Source organism: Phyllobates terribilis, unplaced genomic scaffold (genome assembly GCF_046119375.1).
Source record: "Phyllobates terribilis strain yellow unplaced genomic scaffold, ASM4611937v1 Scaffold_4__5_contigs__length_816908805, whole genome shotgun sequence".
In the NCBI taxonomy this organism is placed as follows: domain Eukaryota; kingdom Metazoa; phylum Chordata; class Amphibia; order Anura; family Dendrobatidae; genus Phyllobates; species Phyllobates terribilis.
The window spans coordinates 94,196,048-94,208,929 of NW_027362764.1; the positions used below are offsets into that span (position 1 = coordinate 94,196,048).

At 45.4% G+C, this 12,882-nt stretch overlaps 1 protein-coding gene across 2 annotated transcripts in view; it reads right to left on the minus strand.

The window, feature by feature from the left end:
• The window catches only part of CUL2 (cullin 2), a 74,268-nt gene that overhangs the window by 12,256 nt on the left and 49,130 nt on the right, over window positions 1-12,882 (minus strand). For both annotated transcript variants that reach the window (XM_073677634.1, XM_073677633.1), the window contains 4 exons: window positions 6,582-6,659; window positions 5,738-5,804; window positions 3,715-3,917; window positions 1,845-1,946 (listed from right to left, as the gene is read on the minus strand). In XM_073677634.1, coding sequence (XP_073533735.1) covers window positions 1,845-1,946; window positions 3,715-3,917; window positions 5,738-5,804; window positions 6,582-6,659 — 450 coding nt within the window. The remainder of the gene's footprint in view (window positions 1-1,844; window positions 1,947-3,714; window positions 3,918-5,737; window positions 5,805-6,581; window positions 6,660-12,882) is intronic.

Consider the following 12,882-nt stretch of genomic DNA (forward strand, 5'->3'; position numbering starts at 1 on the left):
TGGGGAGGTGGTGGGACTCTCACTCATTTGTATCGCAATTTTGACCACCTCTTCAATGAAGGTAACACGGAGCAGGACCCTCATTATGGAGTCAGATGTAGGGGTTATTGGTAAAACCCTCATATAATAAGCATTTGCAGCACAACCCATTTAGATTAAGATTTAGGCTCAAGCACTGGGGACAGAACAATGAGATGGAACACCTCCATTACAAAGTGGCTAATTGCATGATTATATGAAGACATAAAGAGGCCTCCTGGGAAACTTCATGACGTAAAAGCAAGCCAAAATATAAACCTTCTCAAAGATATACTGTTTAATTAAAGTAAAACATGTCCTCTTTAATTTAGTAATTAAAGTTGTGGCCCTTTAGAAAGGACAGGATGAAGTCGGGCTCTCCACGGTCTCACACACTTGAAAGCTGTGTGAGACTTCCTGCCAGTGAGCTGGGAGATAACAGTATGAGGGATTGTGTAAAGCACAGAAGAACAGGAGGTCTGTGCTGCGGATTGACTGTAATTATATTAGGATCAGTATAACATGGATTCTTGTGTATTACAGTGTATCAGGTGGAGATGCAGGAAGAAATTGAGGTAAAATATGTCACAGCTACTCAGCGTGTTCTGTGTATATGTAGAGAGATAATAAACCCTTTAGAAGCAGCTATGCCCTCATCTAATAGATTATCCCTTTATAAGCAGCCATGTCCTGCTCTTGCAGATTTTTCAATTGAAAACAATTCATCTATTCCGCGGAAAGGTGATAACTTGTTGATCGCTGGGGATATGACTACTGGGACCCACAATGATAAGCAGGAAGCAGGTTAAATGAAAGTAAAACCTGCACCACTGTAATACTTAATGAAATCATCGAATATGCTAAATATATGCATTTGAGAAAAGTCTTATTTCATATTTTGTCTCTTTGTTTGTGTTTTTCTCAGAAGTGATAGTCCCCCTTTAAGATACACCATTATTCTTTGCAAATTTTCCAATCCAGCTCTACTCACTAGGACATCGATGAGTGTACAATTAGATCAGCCTGCGTAGCGGAAGCAATACACTGCTAGTGGTGGACAATGTGCCTGATTATATATTATGTATACTCATAACGAACGATTGGGTCAATTAAATATTTGTATTTATAATTCAATTATTAAAAGGGTTATTCGAAGAACCAAAACCTTTATCCGGGACAAGAAGAGAGGAGGCACCGGATCAAGAACAGAGACGCCCATCTGAGCGGACCGCACCTTAGGTGGGTATAATAAAAGCTTTTTTTTACCTGGTATAATACCCTGCAATACTTCTGTACTGCAGTGCATTATGCCCGTCATTGTGACATGCATTCGTGTAGTATTGATAGCAGACCTGGTGGACATTGTCAGGTTCCAGAGTGCCATAGTAACACGTGCCATGAGGCCCAGGCTGCGTGGCCTAAATGTGCTACAATGGCCTGCAGAGTTTCCAGACTTGTCTACCATCAAGGCCATCATTGATTGGCAATTACAAAGGGAGCTGCCAGCAGCGGATCTTGATGGTTTATGTGCCCAAGTGTATTAACATATTTACAGTATATTGCAAAAGTAAGCACATTTAAAAACAAGCCTACATGGTCCATATCTATCCATCAGTGGTTCATCTGTTTTGATGGGCCAGAGTTGTCCAGCAGGCCCATTAAAAAAATAAAAACACCCATAACAATGATGGTAGCATATCAGCAGTCTCCTGGTACTGGTAAATATCACTAGGCAATAAATACCATTTTAGCACACAAATGTGAATTTTCCACAAATTAGATGTGAATGAGACCTTGGTGACCCACTGGTCAAAAATGAAACTTACCTGTGGTGTATCCTTTTGCATTGGTGTAGTGATTTTGAATTTCGTCCTTTTACTGCTGAAATTCATATTTAATGAAAATATTGATTCGACGTCCACATCTTCCTGCAGAGGGATAAAAAAAAACGAAGATTCATGTATAAAACGACATCATGGCAGAGGCCCATAAGAAAGGAACCTAAATGTGGCACTTAGTGGCCGAAACTAAAATCTATCATTATGTGTCCGGAACCCCAATCCTTCATCTCTTCCTGCGCCAGATCAGAGCACAGAAAATCCAGTGGAAAGTGGAGGTTTATTAGGCAATCCTGTTTGTTTTTTTCCATCTCAACCACGGATTCGAAAATATGTATTCAGTTCGGGAAAGTAAAGAAAATAAGAACTGGCTCACCATCTAATGTACACAGGGGTGTACAGACGTCCCTTTGATGGCAACTGTCAAGGGAAAGAAGGATTGGACATGTCTGATTTGAACAAACCTGATCCTTTCTCAAGGAAGATCAATTCCTGCCAGAGTTGTATGGCAACAGCCATATCGCTTCCCACACAGAAAACGTGCACCCTCAGGTGAGTGGAGCGTGCAAGTGTTTGAAGGAGCTGGAAGGCTTAGCTTTTGGTTTTAGAGACTCAACTCAAGACATGGTTGTCACTTGTGTATGAATGCATTGGCAAGAGCTGTGTATATAAAGATGGATACATGCATTTACTAGGGGTGTCCGATACCTGGACAAGGTTAAAGGGGTTGTCCTGTTCGAAAGATTATTGCTGCAAATGCACAGGGTCCAGCATCGCCTCTTGATGATCCTCCTCTGTTTGTGAATTGGCTGCAGTGTCATGTTTCTGATGTCAGTTTGACAGCACTGCAGCCAATCACTGAGCTCAGCTTTGCCGCCAATATAGCTGGCTCGGTCAACAAAGACTGGAGCAACGACGAGAGGCAACTCTGTACCATGTGAGGGTGAGTAAAAGCTCAGTTTGTTTTATTGCTTTTGGGTGGGATATTTTTTGGACTATAAATCAATTTTTTGACTATAATCTAATGCCCATGAGAACAACTAGATAGCCTGCCCTAAGGGAAAACATAGATCAGATGAGATGTGTCTTGGCACTGTTACAGGTTATACCAGGGCAAAGGGGAGCCTTCCCTATGCCTTAAGCTAGGGGGCCTCCTAGTTTATCCAGGTCACACGGATTACTTTTGATGGTGAAGATGCCAGGGTCACAAGCTTTGTTATGCTCCTATATCAACCCTAATCTGTCACCCCCCCCACCCAGGGAGGTGGGAAGCTGAAGTGTATAGGAACACACTAACCAGAAAAACCAGGGAAGACGGACAGGGATAAATGAAAATACCAATCATACAAAATGCACTCACAAACAACAGAGTGGGAGACAGCAGAGTTCTAGGAAGGAGAAACCAAATAGGAGATTATGAGGATGTGTAAACAAAAACTCCAAGCAACAGTCTTAACAAATCTCCAAACACCGCCTCCAACTACACCTCCAATTCCAGAACCAGGCAATATGAACTAACACTGGCAATCCCAGAAAGTACCAGGAGCTTTCAACAAGACAGATTAACCCTTGCACTGCTAGCAAGTAAAAAAACAGCACTGTTTAATAAGATTTTGTGCTTCTAAACAGTGCAGGAGTTTGTGAAACCAGACCTCGCTGTCTTCTGGCCCCTCGCTGTCATGGTATGCCCATGATAAGATGTATTTGTCAACATGCATGTGTTCGTGGAAATTTGGAGCACATCAGTATGAATGGAGAAACTTAACACTGCAAAAGCCTAGTCAAAAAAGCTCCGGGTGATGATATATATAAGTGATCTTCCTCTTAAACTCGACTTGCAACATGAATAAACTCATACCTTGTCAGAATCGTGGTTTAACATTTTCACGTCCAGTAGAGATTTGATGGTCTTGGTCAGCTCCTTCTCATTCATCTGAGTGCTGTCTTGTAGCTCCTTATAGGTGACTGATTCACTGTTGTTGAAGGCAAGCAGGACGGCCATTTGGTATGTAGTGACCATAGCTACGTACGGTTTAGACAAGTAATTCATTTTCACTTCACCTGTATGGAAAGAAAATATGTTGATTTAAAGATATAAATTCAGCTAGTGTTCAACACTCGTCCACAAACACCACAAAACTTTTGTACATACAAAGTCTAACAGCACATGCCATGATTTGTCTTGGTTGAATTTGACCACCTCTATATTAAACTGGGGGTACAGTAGAGGCCCAATGTACCCCAACCGTAGCCCCTTTTTACAACACATTCCGTATGACTTCCAGACCAGTTTTTACACGGCAAATGTGATAGGATCGTAACTCGTGTTGAGTGAACGTGCTCAGATGTGTTATTCAAGCACACTCGTGTGCTAACAGAGTATCTTCGGCGTGCTCGAATACTATGCTCGAGTTGCCGCGTCTGCATGCCTAGCGGCTGTTCGCCAGCCGCAACACAGCATGGATTGCCTAACAAACAGGCAATCTGTGCTGCGTTGCGGCTGTCGAACAGCCGCGGGACATGCAGCCGTGGCGACTCGAGCATAATATTCGAGCAAGCCAAAGATACTCTGTTAGCACATGAGCGAGCTCAGATAACGCCTTATCTGAGCACGTTCACTCAACACTAATCGTAATCTCTACAACTCCAGCTCTGTGTGATGGATGTGTACAATGCTTTATATAAATACATTTGCTTGCAGCGTTATTACATACCCTGGACTGTTTAATGGGGCTTAGTACTAATGGCCTCTGCTAGGGAGCCGCAGCCGCATACACTAATTGAGTCGTGTGACCCATCAGGTCAATATATAAATGAAGGTGTCTCGCAGCACTCCAATATCGGACAATTATAGAGGGCACACAGGCCCAAAGATGGGTGCACCGTCAAAGAATTCCCAAAGGAGTCCACTAAGAAACAATTCAATTGAAGAAAAAGACAGCGTCCGAATTCATTGGAAAAAAAAATTCAAAGTTCCATTTATTCTGCCATAGATGAGACGTTTCGATCACCTATGGTTTTTTTTTCATGCTTGTAAAAGACCTATGGCTGGTCGAAACGTCGCATCTATGGCAGAATAAATGGAACTTTGAAATTATTTTTTCACATGAATTTGGACAATGTCTTTTTCTTCTATCGGGTCAAAAATCACCCAGTGAACAAATGCACAACATTTCACGAACCCTTCAAATAAACGCAGCATGTAGTAATGCAAATACATACAGTACAGACCAAAAGTTTGGACACACCTTCTCATTTAAAGATTTTTCTGTATTTTCATGACTATGAAAATTGTACATTTACACTGAAGGCATCAAAACTATGAATTAACACATGTGGAATTATATACTTAACAAAAAAGTGTGAAACAACTGAAAATATGTCTTATATTCTAGGTTCTTCAAAGTAGCCAGATGACTTGGCCTCCACAGTCTCCAGACCTGAACCCAATCGAGATGGTTTGGGGTGAGCTGGACCGCAGAGTGAAGGCAAAAGGGCCAACAAGTGCTAAGCATCTCTGGGAACTCCTTCAAGATTGTTGGAAGACCATTTCCGGTGACTACCTCTTGAAGCTCATCAAGAGAATGCTAAGAGTGTGGAAAGCAGTCATCAAAGCAAAAGGTGGCTACTTTGAAGAACCTAGAATATAAGACATATTTTCAGTTGTTTCACACTTTTTTGTTAAGTATATAATTCCACATGTGTTAATTCATAGTTTGATGCCTTCTGTGTGAATGTACAATTTTCATAGTCATGAAAATACAGAAAAATCTTTAAATGAGAAGGCGTGTCCAAACTTTTGGTCTGTACTGTACATTTAGTATTCTACGTTCCCCATTGCTAAGTTCCAGCTTCAGCACTACGTCATATGCAGATCTTACCTGTACACAGATAGTGCAGCCACGTCAGCTTCCGACCACTGAAATGCTGGTTGTAAAATAATTCAAACTGAAGAAAAAAAAATAAACACACGGATTGCATCAATCACAATCTCTAGCAGAAAAAAATAAATAAAAAGTGCACCGTCTGGAAAGTGCCGACACCCCTTTCACAGTACTCGGGGGGTCGTGGGAGCCATCTGACTGTACCCTTATAGTAAATGTAGGGATTGGGGAAGAAAAGTAATGTCTTATTTTCCTCTTGCCCGCTTTGCTGAGCAGAGGGTGCATGTATATGGGGGGGGGGGGGTACGAAGAGATAACTGCATATGGGTATGTGAGTTCCAGTGACGGGTAATCCATCACTGGGGCTCACACCAATCATAGGCACAAGGGTCCTAAATGCTGTGTGAATGCAGCATTGGTCGCTTGTGGAGGCTGTCATTATTTAAAGCCCCCACCATACACTTTAGATAACGAAGCCATCTCGCCTGTCTCTCTCATACAAAAGGAGTGCTCAGTTGTCTGATCTATGCAGTATTCTCTACGAGAGAGCGGCAGCCGGCCACCTCCTAGAGAACTGGCAGTCAGATATCGGACATGACCAATCCTTATCTCCCCAACATCACCTTAGTCTAATATTTAGGGGGGCTTTAAAGGATAGTCGAGAGTCACACCCAGCTACTTCCCATCGGTCCCATAGACTTTGAATGTCGCGCCAGTGTGCATACTACTGTAGACCTCCATTCCATTCAAACAAGGAGGACCCCCGAGAATTAAAGTCGACTCTTGAGGTGATCCTACAAATATAAAAAACCCTACAGAATGTATAAAAGCTTGCACTTACCATCTGAACGCTCTTTTCCAGTTCCTGAGGGATGGCAAATGTGGAGGATGGAGCCTGAGTCAAAGGCCATGCACCAGCCTAAAATAAATGTGTGCAGAAATCAGACATTGTACATTAAATAGCAATACAGAACAGGCAATACACTGCCCACAAGGTCTCATTCAGATGGTGTTTTTTTTTTTTCTTGTACGGAAAAAACACCAAGGTTACTTACCGGTAGCCGGTTTTTCCTGAACCCATGACAGCACACCTTGCGAGAGGGATCCGTCCCACCAAGGACAGGAAACCATCTGAAATAAAAGGGTGGTAGCTCTCCCTCGCTTCAGATGGATTACAGAGCATTGAGAGGACCTCCACAAAAGGTTAGACACATAACCAAACACCTACAATATATATATCACCCAAAACGTAAAGTGCTTCACCAGGGAGTGAGAAAGACAGGAGGGGAAACTAAGGGTGCTGTCATGGGTTCAGGAAAAACCGGCTATCGGTAAGTAACCTTGGTGTTTTCCCCTCACCCATGACAGCACACCTTGAGAGAATTTTGGAAAATATGAGCACCCTAGGGAGGGACCACCGCCTGAAGTACCCTTCTCCCAAAGGTAAGGTCAGAGGAGGATAGATCCAACCAATAGTGCTTGTAGAAGGTGGATGGTGCAGACCAAGTAGCAGCTTTACATATCTGGTCAATTGAGACGTCTGTTCTCTGGCCAGGAGGTCGCTACAGCTCTGGTGGAATGAGCTTTAATACCGTCCGGTGCAGGAACACCTGTAGATGTATAAGCTAGACAAATGGCCTCCCTAAGCCACCTAGAAATAGTTCCCTTTGATACCCCGTGACCTTTCCTACTCCCCTGAAAGGCCAGAAACAAGGACTTGTCTCTCCTCCACTGACTAGTCATGTCTATGTACTGTAGTAACGCCCTTCTAAGATCTAGATTGTGGAATCTAAGCTCTCCGGGGTTTTATGGGTTACTGCAGAATGAGGGAAGCACAATCTCTTGATTACAGTGGAATCTGGAAACTACTTTCAGAAGGTATGCCGGATCTGTACGTACGACAACCCGGTCATCGTGAATTTGGGTGTATGGGGGATCAACAGAAAGGGCCTGCAGGGCCTACGGGCCGACGTTAAGGCCACTAGGAGAATGGTTTTGAGGGTGAGGAACTTTGGAGAGCTAACCTGCAGGGGTTCAAATGGGTCACCAGAGAGTGGGTTTAAAACCAAATTCAGGTCCCAGGGAGGAACTCAGAGCCCGAACTGGTTTAGCTCTGGAACAGGATTTAATGAATCTAGAGACCCACCTGTTCCCCGCCAGGTTGCAATTATAGAGCGCCCCTAGGGCGGACACCTGAACTTTAAGTGTTCCCGTAGCTAACCCCAGGTCAAGTCCCTTCTGTAAAAATTCTAGGACATCTTTAATTGGAGGTTTATCAGACAATGAGGAGTCTATAAAATCCAGGAATATTCCCCAGATTCTGGAATAAATCTTAGTTGTTATGGGCTTCCTACTACCCAATAGGGTGGAAACTAGGCCTGGTGAAAACCCCCTATTGCTCAGTAACAACCTCTCAAATTCCAAGCCGCCAGATGGAAACCTTTGGCTTGTGCATGGAACATCGGCCCCTGGATGAGAAGGTCCGGCCTGTCCGGCAGGACCCAGGGATCCGAGATCGACATTATGCGAAGCAGGGAGAACCAGGGTCTTTTTGGCCAAAAGGGGGCTATCAGAATTATCCTCACAACTGTCGGGATCATTACTATCGGTGGAAAAGCATAGGCCTTCCTGAACTTCCAGGGTATCTGGAGAGCGTCTACAGCATAGGGATTCTCTGTTGGATTTAGTTAACAGAATCTCTCCACCTTCCTGTTCGCCCTGGTGGCAAACAAATCTATGTCTGGTGACCCCCATAGTTGGATAATCTGTTGGAAGACTATTGGGTTTAGAGCCCACTCTCCTTGTCTTAAAGTGTGGCGACGGAGGAAATCTGCCCTTGAATTTTCTACCACCCGGATGTAAAGAGCACTGAGGGATGGGAGATGCTGTTCTGCTAGTTGCAGGATGCTGTTTGCCACTACCATAAGGAAGCGTGATCTTGTTCCTCCCTGGTGATTTATAAGCTACTGTCGTCCGATTGTCGGACCTGATCTGGACATGGCGACCCTGTATGTGGGGAAGGAAGCCTATCAGGGATTTCTCCACTGCCAAAAGCTCTTTTAGGTTCGATGATGTTTCTATTTCGTGACGTAGCCAGAGCCCCTGAACCGAGAGATCTGCTAGATGACACCCCCCAGCCGGAGCCACTTGCATCTGTTGTAATTGTATGGTCGACTGGTCTGGACCACTGCAAGCCTGAGGTCAGATTCTCCCTGTTTGTCCAACAGGAGAGGGAGTCTACTGTCTCCAAAGAAAGAGAGATAGTATTTTTTCTAAATTTGCGTTGAAGGATTTTTGCGCCGACAGGACCTCCCACTGAAGAAGCCTCATATGACTTTGGGCCCATTTGACTGCCGGGAGACAGGAAGTCATGGAGCCTAGTAGGGACATTGCTCCACTCAGGGACATCACTGGAGACTTTATGGCCCTTGAGACCAGGCTGATTATTTTGCAAACCTTGTCTTCCGGGAGGAAGCAGGATTGGAGTTGGGAATTTAGAGTCAAGCTCAGAAAGATCTGAGTGCTTGAGGGGGATAGTTTTGATTTTTGAATATTTATCAACCATCCTAGCTGATGTAAGGCTGTCCTGACCTCTAAAAGTTGAGAGGAACAGTGGTCCTCCGATTTCCCTATTATCAGAAAGTCGTCCAAGTAGGGAACAATCACCACATTTTTGATTCGGAGAAAAGTTTGTCACCTCTGCTATAACCTTTGTAAACACTCTCTGTGCTATCGAGAGTCCAAAAGGTAGGGCAGTAAATTGGAAAGGTCTCAATTCCCCTTGGATAAATAGGGCTACCCTTAGGTACTTCTGGTAGTCTGGATGGATTGGGAAGTGATAGTAGGCATCTTTTAGGTCGATAACTGCCATGAAACAATTGTGGTGTAAGAGTTTTACTGCAGAGTTCACTGATTCCATCTTGAAAGTCTGGTTCTCTATCAGTTGATTTAGACTTTTGAGGTTGATAATGGTCCTTAAGGACCCATTTGTTTTTTTTAATCACGAATAGGGGGGAATAAACTCCCCGTCCCCATTGTGAATTTGGAGCTTCGTGAAGGACCTGCTTGTTGACTAAATCTAGCACTTCCAACTCTAGGGCTATCGTCTCCTCCCTGGACTTCCTCCTGGAGGTGATCATGAAGGTTCGGTGAGGGACTTCACTGAAGTGTATCTTTAGGCCATTCTTTAGGATACTTAACACCCAGGGATTTGAAGTGATGGCTTCCCAAGCTGGGATAAAATGGGAAAGCCTTCCCCCGAACTCTAGCCTTGCATCATTGGGGAGATTTTTTGGTACTGGAGGATGGCCCACCAAACATGTAACCACAGTCCTTTTTAGATCTGGGCTCTCATCTTTTCCTTTCTCCCAAAGGGCGACCCTGGTTAAATCTTTTCCTCCGAAAGTAGGACCTTTTTGTGTCCCCCGTGAACCCTGGGAAACCTCTCTTTCTGTCGCCAGCCTTCTCCAAAAGCTCGTCCAGTTTTTGGCCAAACAAGAGTTTACCATCACAAGGAAGGGAACATAGTTTATGTTTAGATTGTAGGTCTCCTGGGCAACCCTTGAGCCACAGGGCTCGTGTGGCAGCATTAAATAAGTTAGCAGACCTGGCAGCGAGTTTAACCGAATCCGCTGAGGATTCGGCAAGGAAAGCGGACGCTGCTTGTAGTAAAGGTAGATTGGAGAGGATTTTATCTCTGGATACCTTTTTATCCTTGAGCTGGTCTCCTAATTGTTGAAGCCATACTATGAGTGACCTAGCGACACAAGTGCCTGCTACCGCTGGCTTCAGGCCCCCTGCCGCCGCTTCCCAGGTGTGACGCAGGAAGGAATCTGCCTTCTTATCAAGAGCATCCTTTAGACTGCCTGAATCTTCCAGGGGTAGGGATGATTTTTTCGATGATCGGGCAACAGACCCGTCAACTTTAGGAATTTTATCCCAGGACCCAGAGACACTATCCTTGAAGCGGTACCTTCTTTTAGAGGATGAGGGCAACACTCCCGATTTCTCAGGCTTCCTCCATTCCCTGTCTATAAGGGTCTGAATTTTAGGATTCACTGGAAAGGAGCATCTGCGAACATAATGTCTTCCAGGGACCTGGCTGCCTTTTCCTCCCTCAACCCCATGGTAGATCTGACCGCTCTGACTAAAGACTTGTCAGTATCCTCAATAGGGAAACAGGGCCTACCACTGTCTGATGAAGAGGATGCTGAATCACTGAGGCAAAGATCCTCTGACTGGGAGGATAAATCATAGTCGGAGGAGATATCCTTATGGGATCTCTTCTTCCCCTTAAGTAAGCCTTTCAGGGAATCTTGAACCTCTGTACGGATTACGGACCTCAAATTAGAAGCAAAATCCGGGGTGCTCTCAGCTATGGTTTGGTTAATACAGCTAACACAAAGCTGTTTCTGCCAATCTATGGAAAGGGGGACTTGGCATAAGGCACAAACCCTGTGCTTCTGTTTAGCGCTACTCTTCTTAGGTTCCTAAGGAATGAAGCACATAACTTTCCATTACCATTAAGTGACATTCACGAAGATCACTCACCCCTGAAGTCACAAAAGGGTACCGGATTTGGAGGCTGTGGCGGGACATAAGATGAATCCCTTCTGGATGGCCTTGAAGCGTCCAACACCTTACTTCTCCTGCTGCCGCTACGGTTGCTGGAGCGGCCGTCTGTGTGAGAGGCGTCCGACTGCTTCTTCCGCTGGCGTTGTTGAGATAGGAGGGGTCAGCTGCTGCTGCTCCTGACTGTCCTGGTCTGCCATAGCTGCTATACCACAAGCATGAGTATAGGCAGCGTATGACCAGGACAACCCCTCCACCTTAAATAGGGCACATCCGGAACTCCCTCCGGTTCTTGTGTCCTCGCCCCTCCTGACAGCCGCCGGCCGAGGTTTGAAAAGCCGGCCGGCAAGCGCTTACAGGGCGCCGCCATGTTGGATCCGGGTGCCGCCCTCCGACGTCATCGGGCACGCCTCTCCCAGCGTGCACCGCGCCGTGACGTCAGGCGCGTCACACCCGGAAGACGCCGCTTGCGGCGTGCGGCCAGCCAGGAGCCTGCGGCAGTGAGAGGACAGCGCAGCGGTCTGCGGGGAGCCGGAGCCCTCCTCACCGCCTGCGCACGCTCGGACATGGCTCCAGGGAACCGCGGACGGCGCTTCTGGAACCTGGAACCCGGTGCACAGGCTGGTGTCCGCTCTTCCACACCGGAACAGGCCCAGGTAAGTATGGACATCTTCTTCAGACAGGTTCCCATCAAGGACAGGAAACCAACTGAAGCGAGGGAGAGGTACCGCCCTTTTATTTCAGACGGTTTCCTGTCCTTGGTGGGGCGGATCACTCTCTCAAGGTGTGCTGTCATGGGTGAGGGGAAAAAGACCATTTTTCATCGTTGTGTCTGATCCCCCCCCCATCAGCATTTTGTCTGATTTTCATCAAAGTCCAAAAACAAAAAGCAAAGCTTGGTCTAGCCATTACAATGTTAATAATGGATGACATCACTGTACTGTGACATTCACAGACCCATGGACTAATTTTGATCCGTGACTCGGACCAAACATGGACATGTCTCCTTTAGTTTTTTGCAAACACTTGGTCATCAAAAAAACATGGACATGTGAACAGCCCCAGTTAATATTCCATCCGTGAAAAAACAGAAATAGAACATAGAAATGAAAAACGTATGTCTGAATGAGACCTTAAGCCCCCTAACACATTAGATTAACAACGAGTTCAGCAGACGGTCTAATGTGTATGGGGCAGAGGATATTTCTCGGGGAAGGTAAAGGGATGGTTCGTTACTTCAACTTGATAACCTATCCTCAGGTTAGGTCATCAATATCAGATGGGTAGCGGTGCAATACCTGGCACCCCCGCTGAGCTGTTGTTCCCGGTGTCGGCGGAGCTGAATGGAGTGGATCTGCGATACCCCACAGCTGTGCAGCTCTGCAACTGCTCACATCCGGATGCCACCGGCACTGGGAACAGATGAACGGCGGGGGTGCCAGGTATCACAACCCAAATGATCTGATATTGGTGACCTATCCTAAAGATAAGCCATCAATATAGACATGCTGTACAATCCCTTTAAGGATTTAGCATGTCTGTTTTCAGTCATGAGATCCTTTTATTCTCCT